At 39.6% G+C, this 18,442-nt stretch overlaps 1 protein-coding gene across 2 annotated transcripts in view; it reads left to right on the top strand.

The window, feature by feature from the left end:
• The window catches only part of UNC13B (unc-13 homolog B), a 250,615-nt gene that overhangs the window by 55,553 nt on the left and 176,620 nt on the right, over positions 1–18,442 (top strand). For both annotated transcript variants that reach the window (XM_014797472.2, XM_004443252.3), the window contains exons 4-6: positions 1,241–1,358; positions 2,726–2,849; positions 16,938–17,011. In XM_014797472.2, the coding sequence (XP_014652958.2) occupies positions 1,241–1,358; positions 2,726–2,849; positions 16,938–17,011 (316 nt within the window). The remainder of the gene's footprint in view (positions 1–1,240; positions 1,359–2,725; positions 2,850–16,937; positions 17,012–18,442) is intronic.

The raw sequence follows: 18,442 nt of genomic DNA, 5'->3' as shown, positions 1-18,442 counted from the left end.
CTTGGAAGTTTTTAGAGACAGGATCCTGTGTTGTGTATCTTCCCCAAAGTACCAACCCATATGTATTATATGTACTCAGGAGACGTTAATTAAATGAACAAGTGAGCTCATTATTACATCCTCTGTTTTATTGTATTTATGTAAAGGGGGAAGATTTTCTTTGCTTCACTTGTTTTCAACACACTTGATATGAATTCTATGGCTATAATCCCATATCTCAAACTTGTGAATCTGAGAACATTCATCTTAATAGTACAACGGGGAAGCCAAGCTTTCTCTAAGGTGCAAACTTGAAACTTCTGCATGTGATGAATAGCTGTTGTTTTCCTGAGGATACCTTTCTGCTTTTTCTGCTGGAATTGGCCTTTTCTCATCTTTCTTGCATTTCTCCTCAAATAACCTGTATTTCAATAACAGCTTTCCGGAGAATGTTTTTAGCATTAACATAGGTGTTTGCTTGTTCCACCTTAATACTATAGTTATGTTTGAGTTTGCCATTCCAAGCTGATATTCCATCATGTATGATACTACTTTTGCTTAGTGGTTATCAAGCTCTGTCTGGAATGATTTCAAGTAATTTTTTTGCTAGTTGTTATTACAGGAAAATCATTGTGTTTTTCATTATCTTGTGATAATCATTTTGTTTATAAGTGACAGTGCCTACTTTAACTGATGCTGACTAATGGGTTCGCCAGGGGCTGAGTGGTGTCCACTGGCACACTGGTGTCCTTCACTTGCCTCTGACCACATGTTTTCATCAAACTGAGATGTTCTCAAGGGCCTTTTTACTTCTGCTTGGACTCCCTTTCATAAATCTTATAAAGAAGCCTTGCCTTTTCCTAAAAGTTTCCTGTATACAGTCCATAGGTATAAGTTGGGAGCAGTGTTGTTACTACTAACAATAAAACATAGAACTGTCACCTAAGGGTGGAGGTTGTAGGCTGGCAGGCCTGGCACTAATGCCCTCATTGCTTGACCTCACTTTTTATCAAATTGCATTAATCTAACCACGATTGTAGCTCCAAAGGAGAGGAGACAGACTGCCAAGGGCATTTTTCTACGGATATCGTACATAGATTTCTAGGAACCTAAAGAATGGTTGCAGCATTCTGGGACATATTGATTTTCCCTGACAACAGGATCCTGATGAGAAAGTATTCAAAGTTTAGTAAGACAGGAGATATAGCTGTTTCTTTCATATTATCTGGCTTTCTTTAAAGGGTTTTTTTCTTTCCTTTAGTGAGATAAGTCGCCTAGACCTGGGTCTAAGTGTGGAGGTATGGAACAAAGGACTGATCTGGGACACCATGGTGGGGGCCGTGTGGATTGCACTGAAGACTATTCGTCAGTCGGATGAGGTCAGTCAATGCGTTGCCCATTTGGTGGTATGGTTCTAGCCCTTACTTCTCCCCATCCTAGCTCCAGGCAACTGATATTCATCCACGCATCTCAGATTGCTTTGCCCCCTTTCTAATTAGAAGGCATGCAACCAGTCTAGTCCTAACCTCACCCAGAGGTTCAGGGGATTTTATTTAGGTCTGAGCTTCTTTCTGTCCTATGACTCATCTCACAGGTGCCAGAGCACCTCTTTAGCCTTATCAGGTAGACAGCCCCTTCTGAGTACTGTGTCTCTCTGTGCATGTATGTGTGTGTGATCTAGGATACCTGCCGTTTCTGTGTTCCCCTCTAAGACACTGTCCTGGGAGGAGTCTTGTTAAACTTCCTTACCCAACTGGCTGGGTCCTGTTCTCTGCTTTGTTTCTTTGAGTCACCAATCCCCAGGAAATTGGTTTCAGTTTTCCTTCTTCCACATGTAACCCTAATAGAGTTTAAGGAACTACCAGGCTTGGCATTTGGTATTCACACTCTCATTATATGCACTGCATACTGACATTTTGGTCAAGGACAGACTGCATATACAACAGTGGTCCCATATGATTAGTATCATACAGCCTAGGTGTGTAGTAGGCTATACCACCTAGGTTTGTGTAAGTACGCTATGATGTTTGCACAACGATGAAATCGCCTAATGACATTTCTCAGAACATATCCCTGTCATTAAGTGATGTGTGACTATATTTTCAAGACTGAACTCCCACTCTACTTTCCCAGATTAGAACATAACTCAGCATCATTTCCCCATGGACACTTATTTTGAACCTGGACAAAATCTGCTATATTTGGCTTTATAAAGTCCATGTTTGGCTTTAACATGGACTATGAGTTTTCTCTGGGAGTGGGGATGGTGAAGGTGTGCTTCTCTTTCCTAAATTTCTTTTAGTTCTGGCTAAGTCTCTGCGCCCTCTGGCAGATGGGCAGTTCATTTTCATTGTGGCCTCAGTTCAGGTCTACTTAACGAGCAATGTTAGTAGCTCTTTACTGATTAGAAGTAGCGACACATATTAAGTGACACAGTCATTAAGAATTGTGCAGGCTAAATATTGGTCCATGGAGATGCTTGGTTTTTGAGTTTGGCACTCTGGAAGTTCTCTCCTCAGTGGGCTTGTGGAGAGCTGAGCACAGTGATGCTGCTGTCCCAGCACAGAGGGACAACAGACGCCATATGCAGTAGAGGCAGGTGGTGACGGCACTGTGTTTCCCTCATCAGGATGTGAGTGGCTCTCAGAAGCTCTCCAACAAGGAAATCAGAGAAAAACACCTGGCTCTTAAACCAAGAGGGGAGCCGTGAAAGAATAACGTTTAATCTTAGATCTCTGTTTTCTAGGAAGGGCCTGGGGAGTGGTCCACGTTGGAGGCAGAGACGTTAATGAAAGATGATGAGATCTGTGGAACGAAAAACCCAACTCCCCATAAAATTTTGCTTGATACAAGATTTGAGTTGCCTTTTGGTGAGTCTATTTGATTTGATTTTAAAAACCATTTAATACCTTTTTACCATATTGTTTGAAGTTGTTTGCTTGTTTCATTACTGAGTTTTTTGTCTTGTCAGCCATCTCCTTTGTGGGCATTCTGTCTTCTTCCATTCTGTTCTATATAACCTAGCCCAGGAATGGTGCAAAGTAGATTCAAGAATGGTGCTCATTAAAGAATCCACATGACCTTCTCTTCAAATCTTTTAGTTTTCTGTAACTGTTTATTATAATGACTTACGAAATACCTGCTTATTAGAGAACATCAGTGATTTATTCTTTGGATAATATTTTAACATTTATTGTCCCAAAGTGAATATATACCTTATGATTTGTCAATGTAAGCATTAAAGTAGCACTAATAAATAGAAGAGTAATTTTTAAAAAATCACAAAAAAATACATGCTCATGATAAAAATTCGAATAGTATGGAAAGGTATATGGATAAAAAGTTAAAAATCTCTCTTCCCACTTCCTTCAACTCCTTTGCATTCCCCAGAGATAAACCACTGTTAACTTTCTTGTGTCTTGGTTTAGACATAAGACATTTCTTTTCTAGAATTATATTTTGACAAAATTTGGATCATACTCTGTATACTGTATATAGTGATATATAGTGTTGTAGAAACTACTTAAGCATACTCTTTTGGACATCATTCCATGTTAAGCTTCAAGGTCGGTCTTGCAGATTTGAACAGCTGCCTATACCATAAATTATCTCAGCAATCCTTTATTAATTGACATGTAGGTTGTTTCTAGTTTTTTTGATATTACGTACTGCGGTAATGAACAGCTTTGTATATCTGTGCCCATTTATGAGTCTTAAGATAAATTCCTTACAGTAGAATTTAAAGAATGGGTCAAAGGGTATGTGCATCATTACTTTTCATAGTACTGCCAAGTTACTTGTCAAAAAGATTGTACCAATTTATATTTTTAACCAACTGTGTCTGAGGTGTCTCTTTTCATGTACATCTTTGCCAACATTTTGTATTTCCCAATTTTTAACCTTTTTCCGTCTAATGGTTTAAGTGGTATCTTGTTTTAGTTAAATTTAGTTTAATGTTGACTGCTAACATTATTGATGTTCACAGATACTATTGTTATTGCTACTATTTTATGATTTCAATCTACTTGTATCTTGTACTTTATGATGATTTACACAAAAATGGCATGAATTTCCAGTAAGCTCAGAAATAACTACACTCAGAACAAATATTACTTCTGAAAAATAGAAAGGAAGACTTTCTTGTGTGTCTGTAGGCCAAGCTGCAGGTGAAGAGAAAAGCAGTTGGAGTTCTTGCTATGGCTTAGTTGCTTGTATTCTTAGTGCTGTGTTCTTGGCTATACTGGTCTGGAATGGAGTTCCTGTCTTGTCGAATTGGGCCGGAGAAGGGTGGGAGTGAGTCTTGGTTCGGATACCACAGAAATTGGCTGTTCTTAAAGTTTTAGTAGATTTTCCTTTTTCTTTTTTTTGGATGAGGAAGATTAGCCCTGAGCTAACATCTGTTGCCAAGCCTCTTCTTTTTGTTGAGCAAGATTGGCCCTGGGCTAACATCCGTGCCCATCTTCCTCTACTTTATATATGGGACGTCTGCCACAGCGTGGCTTGATAAGCGGTGCGTAGATCCATGCCTGAGATCCAAACCTGTGAACCCCGGGCTGCCAAAGCAGAGCGCATGAACTTAACCACTATGCCACCAGGCCGGACCTAGTAGATTTTCTTGAATAAATGTTTCTTCATTTACTGTATGCCCTCAGGGCCATTTCCAGAGACTTTAAATGGTGTTTTTTTAAATATATACAGTTTGACTAGGGAGTGGATCTGTGGAGCACCACACACTGTCAGGCTACAAGTCCGTCAGTCCATCCCTCATTGCACTTTATTTTAATTAATTAATTAATTTTATTGAAATCATATGGGTTTATAACATTGTGTAATTTCAGGTGTATGTTGTTATATATCAGCTTCTGTATAGACTGCATTGTGCTCACCACCAATAGTCTAGTTTTTATCCGTCACCATTCATATGTGCCTCTTTACCCCTTTTGCCCACCGCCCCACCCCTTTCGCCTCTGGTAACCACTAATCTATTCTCTTTATACATGTGTTTGTTTATCTTCCATATATGAGTGAAATCATACAGTGTTTGTCTTTCTCTGTCTGGCTTATTTTGCTTAATGTCATACCCTCAAGATCCATCCATGTTGTTGCAAGTGGGACAATTTTGTCTTTTTTTTATGGCTGAGTAGTATTCCGTTGTATATGTATATATACACCACACCTTTATCCATTCTTCAGTCAATGGGCACTTAGGTTGCTTCTATGTCTTGGCTATTGTGAATAATGCTGCAGTGAACACAGTGGTGCGTAGATCTCTTTGTATCATTGATTTCAAGTTCTTTGGATAAATACCTAGTAGTGGGATAGCTGGATCATATGATATTTCTATTTTTAATTTTTTGAGAAATCTCCATACTGTTTTCTTTTTTTTTAATTTTATTTATTTATTTATTTGTGAGGAAGACCAGCCCTGAGCTAACATCCGATGCCAGTCCTTCTCTTTTTTGCTGAGGAAGACTGGCCCTGGGCTAACATCTGTGCCCATCTTCTTCTACTTTATATGGGACACCGCTACAGCATGGCTTGGCGAGTGGTGCGTCTGTGCGCGCCTGTGGTCCAAACTGGCCAACCCTGGGCCGCCACAGCGGAACGTGTACACTTACACACTGCTCCACTGGGCTGGCCCCCTCCATACTGTTTTCCATAGAGGCTGCACAGTTTGCCTTCCCACCAGCAGTGTATGAGGGTTCCCTTTTCTCCACATCCTCTACAACATTTGTTATTTTTTGTCTTGGTGATTATAGGCATTCTAACGGGTGTAAGGTGATATCTCATTGTAGTTTTGGTTTGCATTTCCCTAATAATTAGTGATGTTGAACTTCTTTTCATGTGCCTGTTGGCCATCTGTATATCTTCTTTGGAAAATGTTCATATTCTCTGCCCATTTTTTGACTGGGTTGTTTTTTTTTGTTGTTGAGATGTAGGAGTTCTTCATATATTTTGGAAATTAACCCCTTGTTGGATATATGATTTGTAAATGTTTTCCGCCAGTTGGTGGGTTGTCTTTTCATTTTGTTCATGGTTTCTTTTGCCTTGCAGAAGCTTTTTAGTCTGATGTAGTGCCATTTGTTTATTTTTTCTTTTGTTTCCCTTGCCCGAGTAGACATGGAATTCGAAAAGATGCTATTAAGACAGATGTCAAAGAGTGTACTGCCTGTATTTTCTTCTAGGAGTTTTGTGGTTTCAGGTCTTACCTTCAAGTCTTTAATTCATTTTGAGGTAATTTTTGTGTATGGTGTAAGGTAATGGTCTACTTTCATTCTTTTGCATGTGATGATCCAGTTTTCCCAACACCATTTATTGAAGAGACTTTCCTTTCTCCATTGTATGTTCTTGGCTCCTTTGTCGAAGATTAGCTGTCCATAGATCTGCAGTTTTATTTCTGGCCTCCCAGTTCTGTTCCATTCATCTGTGTGTCTGTTTTTGTGCCAGTACCGTGCTGTTTTGATTTCTATAGCTTTGTAGTATATTTTGAAGTCAGGGATTGTGATGCCTCCAGCTTTGTTCCTTTTTCTCTGAGTTGCTTGGCTAGTAGGGGTCTTGTGTTGTTCCATATACATTTTAGGATTCTTTGTTCTATTTCCATGAAGAATGTCATTGGGATTCTAATTGGGATTGCATTGAATCTGTAGTTTCCTTAGGAAATATGGACATTTTAACTATGTTTATTCTTCCAATCTCTAAGCATGGACTATCTTTCCATTTCTTTGTGTCTTCTGTTTCTTTCAATAATATCTTTTAGTTTTTAGTATATACGTCTTTCACCTCCTTGGTTAAATTTATTCCTAGATGTTTTATTCTTTTTGTTGCGATTGTAAATGGGATTGTATTCTTGACTTCTCTTTCTGCTAGTTTGTTATTAGTGTATAGAATTGCAGCTGATTTTTGTAAGTTGATTTTGTACTTTGCCACTTTGCTGTAGTTTTTATTTCTGATAGCTTTCTGGTGGATTCTTTGGGGTTTTCTATATATAGAATCATGTCATCTGCAAACAGTGAGAGTTTCATTTCTTCCTTTCCAATTTGTTTTTCTTTTTCTTGCCTAGTTGCTCTGGCCAAAACCTCCAGTACTATGTTAAATAGGAGTGGCAAGAGTGGGCACCCTTGTCTTGTTCCTGTTCTCAAAGGAATGGCTTTCAGTTTTTCGCTGTTGAGTATGATGTTGGCTGTGGGTTTGTCGTATACAGCCTTTATTATGTTGAGATACTTTCCTTCTACACCCATTTTATTGAGAATTTTTATCATAAATGCTGGATCTTGTCAGATGCTGTCTCTGCATCTGTTGAGATGATCATGTGATTTTTATTCCTCATTTTGTTAATGTGGTGTATCACATTGATTGATTTCCAGATGTTGAACCATCCCTGCATCCATAGTATAAATCCCACTTGATTATGGTGTGTGATCCTTTTGATATATTGCTGTATTTGGTTTGCCAATATTTTGTTGAGGAGTTTTGCATCTATGTTCATCAGCAATGTGGGCCTGTAATTTTCCCTTCTTTGTGTTGTCCTTGTTTGGTTTTGGGATCAGGGTGATGTTGGCCTCATAGAATAAGTTAGGAAGCATTCCGTCTTCTTCAATTTTTTGGAATAGTTTGAGAAGGATAGGTATTAAATCTTCTTTGAATGTTTGTTAGAATTCTCCAGAGAAGCATCTGGTCCTGCACTTTTTGTTTTTTGGGAGGTTTTTGATCACTGTTTCAATCTCCTTGTGTGTGGTTGGTCTATTCAGATTCTCTATTTCTTCATGATTCAGGTTTGGAAGGTTGTATGAGTCTTAAGAATTTATCCATTTCTTCTAGGTTGTCTAATTTGTTCGCATATAGTTTTTCACAGTGTTCTCTTATAATCCTTTATATTTCTGTGGTATCCATTGTAATTTCTCCTGTTTCGTTTATAATTTTATTTATTTGAGCCTTCTTTCTTTTTTTCTTAGTGAGTCTAGCTAAGGGTTTGTCAATTTTGTTTATCGTCTCAAAGAACCAGCTCTTAGTTTCATTGATCCTTTCTTTTGTTCTTTTAGTCTATATTTCATTTATTTCTGCTCTAATTTTTGTTATTTCCCTCCTTCTGCTGACTGTCGGCTTAGTTTGTTCTTCTTTTTCTAGTTCTATTAGGTGTAGTTTAACATTACTTATTTGAGATTTTTCTTCTTTGTTGATGTAGGCCTGTATTGCTATAAGTTTTCCTCTTGGCATGCTTTTGCTGCATTCCATAAGAGTTGTTATGTTGTGTTTTCATTGTCATTTGTCTCCAGGTATTTTGTGATTTCTCCTTTGATTTCTTCATTGATCCAATGGTTGTTCAGTAGCATGTTGTTTAGTTTCCACATATTTGTGATTTTCACGGCTTTTTTCTTGTAGTTGATGTTTAGTTTCTTAGAGTTGTGGTCAGAAAAGATGCCTGATATGATTTCAATCTTCTTAAACTTATTGAGACTTGCCTTGTTTCCCAGCATATGGTCTATCCTTGAGAATGTTCCATGTGCACTTGAGAAGAATGTGTATTCTGTTTTTGGATGGAATGTTCTATATATATCTATTAAGTCCATCTGGTCTAGTATTTCATTAAGGCCAGTTTCCTTGTTGACTTTCTGTCTGGATGATCTATCCACTGATGTAAGTGGGATGTTGAGGTCCCCTACTGTTATTGTATTCCTGTCAGTTTCTCCCTTTAAGTCTGTTAATAGTTGCTTTATATACTTTGGTGCTCCTGTGTTAGATGCATATATATTCATAAGTGTTATGTTCTCTTGGTGGAATGTCCCTTTTATTATTATATACTGCCCCTGTTTGTCTCTCATTGTCTTTTTTATCTGAAAGTCTGCTTTATCTGAGATAAGTATGGCAACACATGCTCTCTTTTGCTTGCCATTTCCTTGGAGTATCATCGTCCATCCCTTCACTCTGAGCCTATGTTTGTCTTTAGAGCTGAGATGTGTTTCCTGGAGGCCACATGTTGTTGGGTCATGTTTTTTAATCCATCTAGGGCCAGCCCTGTGGCTTAGAGGTTAAGTGCACACGCTTCACTACTGGTGGCCCGGGTTCAGATCCCGGGCATGCACCAACGCACCGCTTCTCCAGCTGTGCTGAGGCCATGTCCCACATACAGCAGCTAGAAGGATGTGCAACTATGACATACAACTATCTACTGGGGCTTTGGGGCAAAAAAAAAAAAAACGAGGAGGATTGGCAATAGATGTTAGCTCAGAGCTGGTCTTCCTCAGCAAAAAGAGGAGGATTAGCATGGATGTTAGCTCAGGGCTGATCTTCCTCACAAAAAATAATATTAATAATAAATAAATAAATCCATCTAGCTGCTCTTTTTTTTTTTTTTTTTTTGGTGAGGAAGATCTGCCCTGAGCTAACATCTGTGCCAGTCTTCCTCTATTTATTAGTACGTGGGCTGCCAGCATAGCATGGCCACTAACAGAGTGCTATAGGTCTGCACCCGAGAACCGAACTTGGGCCACCCAAGTGGAATGTGCTGAACTTAACCAGTAGGCAACTGGGGCTGGCCCCACTCTGTGTCTTTTTATTGGAGAATTCCATCCATTTACATTTAGAGAGACTATTGATATATGAGGGCTTACTATTGCCATTTTATCTCTTATTTTCCAGTTGTTCTATATTTCCATTGTTTCTTTTCCCTTGTATTTCTGACTGCCATTTCAGTTTGGTGGTTTTCTGTGATGGTTTTCTCTTTATTTATGATTTGTGGCTCTGCTCTGATTTTTTGTTTAGTGGTTACCATTAGGTTTGTATAAAAGATCGCGTAGATGAGATAGTCCATTTTCTGAAAGCCTCTTATCTCCATTAGCCTAAGCAGGTTCCATCCCTTTCCTCTCCCCCTTCTGAGTTATTGTCATAAATTGTTCTTTTTTGTGTTGTGAGTTTGTAACTAAATTGAAGTGTTCATAGTTATTTTTGATGATTTCCTTCCCTTTGTCTTTTATGTTATAATTAAATGTTTACTGACCTATTCTGATATAGACCCGCAATTTTCTAGTTCTGTCTATTTATCTTCTTCCTCATGGTTTTGTAAATCTTCACTTTTTAGTGTCAGGTGGGAGGGCTCCTTTAAACGTTTCTTGTAGTACAGGCCTAGTGGCAATAAACTCCCTCAGCTTCTGTTTATCTCCATCGTACCTGAAGGATAGTTTCACTGGGTAGAGTATTTTTGGCAGAAAGTTTTTGTCTTTCGGTATTTCAATATATCATTGCACTCTCTCCTGGCCTGTAAGGTTTCTGCTGAGAAATCTGCTGAAAGCCTGATAGGGGTTCCTTTGTATGTTGTTTTCTTCTGCCCTTAATATTTTTTCTTTGTCATTGACTTTTGCCAGTTTTCATAGTATATGCCTTGGAAAAGGTCTTTTCGCATTGATGTAATTAGGAGTTCTATTGGCTTCATGTACCTGTAGGTTCAGTTCCTTCCCCAGGTTTGCGAAGTTCTCAGCTGTTATTTCTTTGAACAAGCTCTTTACTCCTTTCTCCCTCTCTCCTGCCTCTGGAATGCCTATAAATCTTATGTTGTGTTGCCTAATTGAGTTGGATATTTCTTGAAGAGTTTTTTCATTTTTTATATTTTATTTTATTTATTTATTTATTTATTTTTGTGAGGAAGATCAGCCCTGAGCTAACATCCAATGCCAGTCCTCCTCTTTTTGCTGAGGAAGATTGGCCCTGGGCTAACATCCGTGCGTACCTTCCTCTACTTTATATGGGATGCCACCACAGCATGGCTTGACAAATGGTGCGTCAGTGTGTGCCCGGGATCCAAACCTGTGAATCCCGGGCTGCCGAAGTGGAGCGCATGCCCTTAACCACTGCACCACCAGGCCGGCCCCAAGTTTTTTCATTTTTTAAAAATCTTAGTTCTCTCTCCTCCTCTACCTGAAGCATTTCTATATCTCTATCTTCTAAATCACTAATTCTGTCGTCCATAATGTCAGCTCTTTTTTTTATGGATTCTTCATATCCAGAATTTCTGTTTGTTGGGTGTTTTTTTTTTTGTGTTTCAATCTCTTTGGTGAAGTATTCCTTCTGCTCGTTAATTTTATCCTTGAGCTCATTGAACTGACTTTCTCAGTTTTCTTGTAACTCGTTGTGTTTCTTTATGATAACTATTTTGAATTCTTTGTGATTTAAATTGTAAATTTCTGTGAGTACAGGATTGGGTTCCGGAGACTTGTCATTTTCCCCCTGCTCTGAAGTGCTAATGTGGTTCTTCATGGTGTTGGATGAAGTGATCCTTTGCTGGTGCATTTGTGGTAGTATCTGGTTGCAGATTCCACCTGCCACCACTGGGGGTCGGGAGCAAGAGCTGTGTTTTCTGATCCCACCTCATCTACTGGAATTTGTGCTGGGAGGGCTGCTCTGTGTTTGCGTGCTGGCCTCAGCCCCTTGGCACATCATGTACTTACGTGCAAGCGGGGCCTCTGTGCTCCACCAGTGTGTCGCTCTCATGCGGGACCACTGTGCTTGGCAGGGGACCAGCCTAGCTGGTGCGCTAAGTGGGAGAGAAGGCGTGCTTTCTTTCACACATGGGCTGGCTCTGCACTTGCAGGTGGCTTGGCTGAGCTGCTGTGCTTGGTGGGGGCTCCTTCACGGGGGCTGAGCCACTCCAGGGGAGTATTCCCGTGGATGGGGCTACCGTGGCACAGTGGTTGCTCCCACAGGCCAGGCTACAACTCTGAAAGTGTTAAAGCAGGCCAGGCTGCCCCTGCCTCCTCTTACAGTCACACCGGCTGCTGTATGAGGATCTGCGACCTAGATCACTGCTACTGGGGAGGGAGATGGGGAAGGGTGCGCTCACCTAGTTCCGCTGCCTCCTGGGGATGTATTATACCTGCCTTCAGAGGCATGGCTGCGTGGATCTCTCAGACATCCTGTTGTGCTGTGCCGGGAATCCTCTGCTGGTTAATGAATATCCATTTAGTTGTAACATAGAGGGGAGAGACAAAGGGAATGACTCACTCTGCCCATGATGCTGATGTCACTCTCCCCTCATTGCATTTTAAACAAACATTCCTCTCCTGCAACACTGCATCACTTATATTGTATTATAGGTAGGAGTATACATGTCTACCTAGATCGAGTTTCATGAGGGCACTTGCGTAGTTTATTGTGTTATCTCTTGTGTTTGCTTGGCGCATAGTAAGTGCCTAATAAATGTTTTTTTGAACAAATGTTAAGGTAAAATTTCAGATAAGTAAAGTCTCTCTTTGACATGGATTAATATGAGTGTGCTAAGTTTTGGCCTCTGATAATAACCACATTTGGGATATAGTTTTAAAAACCTCAATAAGAAAGGGACCTTCTAAAGGAAGAATTTTAGCTTACAGTCTGCCCTATTTTGGCATAGGGATTTTCTTTCTTTTCTTTTTTTTTTTGTGAGGAAGATCAGCCCTGAGCTAACATCCATGCTAATCCTCCTCTTTTTGCTGAGGAAGACCGGCTCTGAGCTAACATCTATTGCCAATCCTCCTCCTTTTTTTTTTTTGCCCCAAAGCCCCAGTAGATAGTTGTATGTCATAGCTGCACATCCTTCTAGTTGCTGTATGTGGGATGTGGCCTCAGCATCTGGAGAAGCGGTGCATCGGTGCACGCCCGGGATCCAAACCTGGGCTGCCAGCAGTGGAGCGCACGCACTTAACCACTAAGCCACGGGGCCGGCCCTGGCATAGGGCTTTTCTTTTGAATAATTTAGAAACCTCTGACATATTCTATTTAATTCTATACCATCATCTTTTAAAATTAGTAGCTTGTATTTGTGTGTGTGTGTGTGTGTGAGGAGATCAGCCCTGTGCTAACATCTGCCAATCCTCCTCTCTTTTTGCTGAGGAAGACTGGCTCTGGGCTAACATCTCTGCCCACCTTCCTCCACTTTATATGGGACGCTGCCACAGCATGGCTTGCCAAGCAATGCATCGGTGCACGCCTGGGATCCAAACCAGCGAACCTCGGGCTGCCGCAGCGAAGTGTGCGCACTTACCCGCTTGCGCCTCCAGGCCGGCCCCCTGGAATTTTTTTATTATGTTGAAAGGTCAGAAAATACAAGTATGCAAAAAGGAAATAATTTCTTGCACTCTCACCAACTGAAGACGTTTTTTATATGTTGATATGTTTCTTTTAGTTTTTTTATGCAGGTATACAGGTATTCCTATAAAATGGCACTGTACATATTACATTTTAATCTGTTTTATTCACTAGTTACATAGTTATAATATAAACGTTATATAAACCGTTATTCCTATATAATATTTTCAGTGGTTGATTTTTATTGTATGAATGCATAATAGTAATAAAAATAGGGGCTGGCCCCGTGACATAGTGGTTAAGTGCGCATGCTCCACTGCTGGTGGCCCGGGTTCGGATCCCGGGCACGCACCGATGCACCAATGCACCATGTTGTGGCAGCGTCCCATGTAAAGTGGAGGAAGATGGGGACGGATGTTAGCCCAGGGCCTGTATTCCTCAGCAGAAAGATGAGGATTGGCATGGATGTTAGCTCAGAGCTGATCTTCCTCACAAAATAAAAAAAATAAATAAAAATAATATTTGTTGACCAATTACTGTGTACCAGTGGGTATAGCACTAAGCATTTACATATGTTGACTCATTTAATCCTCATTTCAGTCCTTTGAGGTGAACCCAGCTATTGTTTCCATTTTAGAGATGAGGAAACTGAGGCACAGAGTATTTAAGTCTTTTGCCCAAGGTCACATAGCTAGTAAGTAGTAAAGCCAGGATTTAAGCTTGGATGATTTGGCTCCAGAGCCTGGGCTTTTAATTCAACCACTCCTCTTCTTGCTATTTTGGTTGTTCAAAGTTTGTGCTATTATAAATAGTACTGCAATAAACATCCTTGTGGCTCTATATTTTTTCTTCTTAAAACTATTTTGAGGGGTGAGGCAGTCATACATGCACAATAGTTTAAAAAGTTATCCAGTGAAAATAAAGTCTCCTTCACAAGTCAGTTCTCTTCCTTATAGGCTACCATGATTAATACTTTCTTGCTTATCTTTCCAGAGTCGGTCTTTGAATCTATAAACATATATAAACCCCCAACCTCTCTTTAAAACACAAATAGCAGCATATTCTAACACTTTTGCTGCCTGTTGCTGTTTTCTACTTAAGTGTATCTTGGTGAATCCTTCTGCATCAGAATACACACCTGCACCATGGCAGTTCTTTCCCCCTCACTTCTTTTTAACAAGTGCAGAGTACAGCATTTTATGGATGAGGATGTGGCACACAAATTAGGTAGATTACTTGAAGGTTTTATTTAAGACTTTGAAATGTTGCCATCAATTGCTGAAGAGAGGTCTGAGGGGAAGGAATTGAAGTTTTGGACAGGAGGGAGAAACGAGGAGGAGCCGTATTTTATGCCTTCATGTGGACTACTAGAAAGTGTAACTGTTTAAATGTCTCCAGAGTTGATCTGATCCACATATTGCCTCATTGTTTCTCTTTCGTGCTGGATATATGGATATATTTGATGTGTTTAAAAGATTAATTTTTGGACTGGTCCCGGGGCTTCCGCTTCGGCGGCCTGGGTTCGCGGGTTTGGATCCTGAATGTAGACCTTCACCACTTGTCAGCCATGCTGTGGCAGTGACCCACATACAAAATAGAGGAAGATTGGCACAGATGTTAGCTCAGGGTGAATCTTCCTCCACCAAACAAAATAAAGAGGAAGATTGGCAACAGATGTTAGGTCAGGGTGAATCTTCTTCAGCAAAAAAAAAAAAGATGAATTTTTTTTTGCAAGTTGTTATAATCTTAAATATATGGAAATGAGGATATACTATTACTGTGTTTTCTTTACTCTTTTTTTATTGTGGTAATGTACACATAACATAAAATTAACTGTCTTAACCATTTTTAAGTATACAGTTCAGTGGTATTAATACATTCATAATGTTGTGCAACCATCACCACCATTCATATCCATAGTTCTTTTCATCTTGAAAAACTGAAACTCCATACCCATTAAGCAGTAACTCCCCATTCTCTTCTCCCCACAGCCCCTGGCAGCCACCGTTCTATTTTCTATTTCTATGATTTTGACTACTCATATAGGTGGAATCATATAATATTTGTCTTTTTGTGACTGGCTCATTTCACTTAGCATAATGTCCTCAAGGTTCATCCATGTTGCAGTGTGTCAGAATTTCCTTCCTTTCTAAGGCTGGATAACATTCCATTGTGTATATATATCACATTTTGCTTATCCATTCATTCACTGATGGACATTTAGGTTGCTTCTACGTTTTAGCTATTGTAAATAATGCTGCTGTGAACATGGGTGTGCAAATATCTCTTTGAGATTTTGCTTTCAATTTTTTGGGGTATATACCCAGAAGTGGAATTGCTGGATCATATGGTATTCTATTTTATTTTTTCAAAGAATCACCATACTGTTTTTCATAGTGGCTGTACCATATTGTACTCCCACCAACAGTGTACAAGGGTTCTAATTTCTCCACATCCTTGCCAAAACTTGTTATTTTCTGTTTTTTTGATAGTAGCCATCCTAGTGGGTGTGAAGTGGTGTCTCATTGTAGTTTTGATTTGTATTTCCGTAATGATCAGTGATGTTGAGCATCTTTTCATGTGTTTATTGGCCATTTGTATATCCTTTTTGAAGAAATGTCTATCAAGACCTTTGCCTATTTTTGAATTGGGTTTTTGTTTTGTTGTTAAGTTTTAGAGTATTAATCCCTTATCAGATAAATGATTTGCAAATATTTTCTCCCATTCTCAGGTTACCTTTTTATTCTGTTGATATTGTCTTTTGATGCAGAAATTTTTTTGATTTTCATGAAGTCCAGTTTGTCTATTTTTTCTTTTGTTGACTTTAGTGTCTTATCCAAGAAATCATTGCCAAATCCAATGTCGTGCAGCTTTTGCCCTATGTATTCTTCTGAGAGTTTTATTGTTTTAGGTCTTACATTTAGGCCTTGATCTATTTTGGGTTAATTTTTCTAAATGGTGTTAGATAAGGGTCCACCTTCATTTATTTGCATGTGGATATCCATTTTTCCCAGCACAATTTGGTGAAAAGACTCTTTTCCCCATTGAATGTTCTTGATACCCTTGTCAAAAAATCATTTTTTTTTTGTTTTGTGAGGAAGATCAGCCCTGAGCTAACATCTGTGCCAATTCTCCTCTTTTTGCTGAGGAAGACCGGCTCTGAGCTAACATCTATTGCCAATCCTCCTCCTTTTTTTCCCCAAAGCCCCAGTAGATAGTTGTATGTCATAGTTGCACATCCTTCTTGTTGCTGCATGTGGGACACGGCCTCAGCATGGCCGGAGAAGCGGTGTGTCAGTGCACACCCGGGATCCAAACCCCGGGCCGCCAGTAGCAGAGCACGCGCACTTAACCGCTAAGCCATGGGGCCGGCCCTCAAAAAATCATTTGACCATATATATGAGGGTTTTTTTTCTAGGCTGTCTTTTCTATTCCATTGGTCTGTATATCTGCCTTTATGTCAGTACCACACTGTTTTGATTACTGTAGCTTTGTGGTAAGTTTTGAAATTAAAAAGTGTAAGTCCTCCATCTTTGTTCTTCCTTTTCAAGATTGTTTTGGTTATTTGGGGTCCACTGAGATCGCCTATGAATTTTAGGATGGTGTTTCCTATTTCTGCAAAAACATCATCAAGATTTTGATAGCGATTGCATTGAATCTGTAAATCACTTTGGGTAGTATTGACATCTTAACAATATTAAGTCTTCTGATCTAATGGGAATAATAGTACATTATTTTGGTTTTTATGAAGATTCAAGATAGTGTTCATAGCAAGAATCAAGCCACTGGTAAAATTAGTCCATCAATACCACCCTTCTAACTTTGATCGTTTGATTGAATAAAGTATTATTGACCCGTGATTAAATTATTAACCTTGTAGTGTGGTTTCTTCTTTTTCATGGTAGATATCCCAGAGGAGGAAGCCAGATATTGGACCTACAAATTGGAGCAAATCAATGCCTTGGGAGCTGATAATGAGGTAGGAACTGCCTTATTTGTAATATAAAGAAATGAGGAAAAATCTTTTTATAGGACACTTTATGGTTTGTCAAGGCAGTGACCCAGAAGCATGTTGAAGAATGAAAGAATTTAAACTGCATTAAAGAAAAAAGCAGCTAGAAGATGGCCTGACATTTCGTTAGAAGGATTTATCTTCCACTTTTCCTGTTCCCATTGTCTCCCAGAAGTCGCTGAATTAGCACTAGTCTGGCTCTAGACTGTTGGGGAAGGAGCTTTTACTGGAAAAACTGTCCTCTTGTTACACAGATGAGCAGAGGCATTTCTTCTGCTTCTTTCCAGATGTTTGGATATATATCCTTATTTGTATACTCTTTTTAGGGATGTTTAGACTATTGCATTGCTTAGTTCTGCTGTCCTAACTTATCTCCAGAGATGAGTCTGGTGCACAGAAGAGAACACAATCAACTCAATCTGGACTATCAGGAACAGGGAAGGTTTTTGTTATTGGTGGTGGAGGGAAAAGATAAGTTTTTTTACTTTTGGATATGTTTGGCTATTAGAAAATTGGTCTGATTATAGGATAGAGTTGGGAGTGCCAGGGGATATTTCAGTGGAAATGTCTGGTAAGCAACTTGATGAAAGAATCTGAAGCTCAGGGTTGGATGGGGTGGCGAGATATAGGCATAGAGTTTGAATTCATCAACATACTGGAAGCATTTGAAGTCATAGGAATAGAAGAGCTCGCTCAGGTGGAGTAGGTAGAATGAGTATTGAAGAAGAAAAAGGACAGTACGTTGGGAAACATCAAAGGTAGGATGTGAAGAAACAAAAGAGAATGAGCCAGAGCTGCCTGAAAGAGAGGAAAACCAGAAAAAGGGTCATGGAACAAAGAAAAAAGAGTTTTAAGGCAGAAATTCTCTATAGTATCAGATGTTACTGAGAACAAAGAAGAGTAATGAAACGGAGCCTTTGGATTTGGCAGTTTATGACCACTATGCAGGAAGCCAGAATGAAATGGTTTGATGAGAAGTGTTAGTTCCTAGGGCTGCTGTGACAAAGTACCACAAACTGGGTGGTTACAACCACAGAGATTTATTCTCTCACAGTTCTGCAGGCTGGAATTCTGAAATCAAGGTGTTGGCAGGGTCACTTCCTTCTGGAGACTCTGAGGAAGAAACTGTTCCATGCCTCTTTTCTACCTTCTGGTGGTTCCCAGCAGTCCTTGCCATTCCTTGGCTTGTGCACACATCATTCCAATCTCTGCCTCCATTATCACATGCCTCCTTGTGTCTGTCTGTCCCCACAATATATTCTCTTCTCTTTGTGTGTCTGTGTCCAAATTTCCACTCATCTTGTCAGGACACCAGTCATTGGATTAATTTAAGACTAATTTAAGATTGCAGTGACCCTGTTTACAAAGATCACATTCACAGGTACTGGGGATTAGGAC

The sequence above is a fragment of the Ceratotherium simum genome, chromosome 29 (genome assembly GCF_057802395.1).
Source record: "Ceratotherium simum simum isolate JZ-2026a chromosome 29, ASM5780239v1, whole genome shotgun sequence".
Classification (NCBI taxonomy): domain Eukaryota; kingdom Metazoa; phylum Chordata; class Mammalia; order Perissodactyla; family Rhinocerotidae; genus Ceratotherium; species Ceratotherium simum.
The sequence above is the reverse complement of the archived record's forward strand: the minus strand, read 5'-3'. Positions and strand labels throughout refer to the sequence as shown.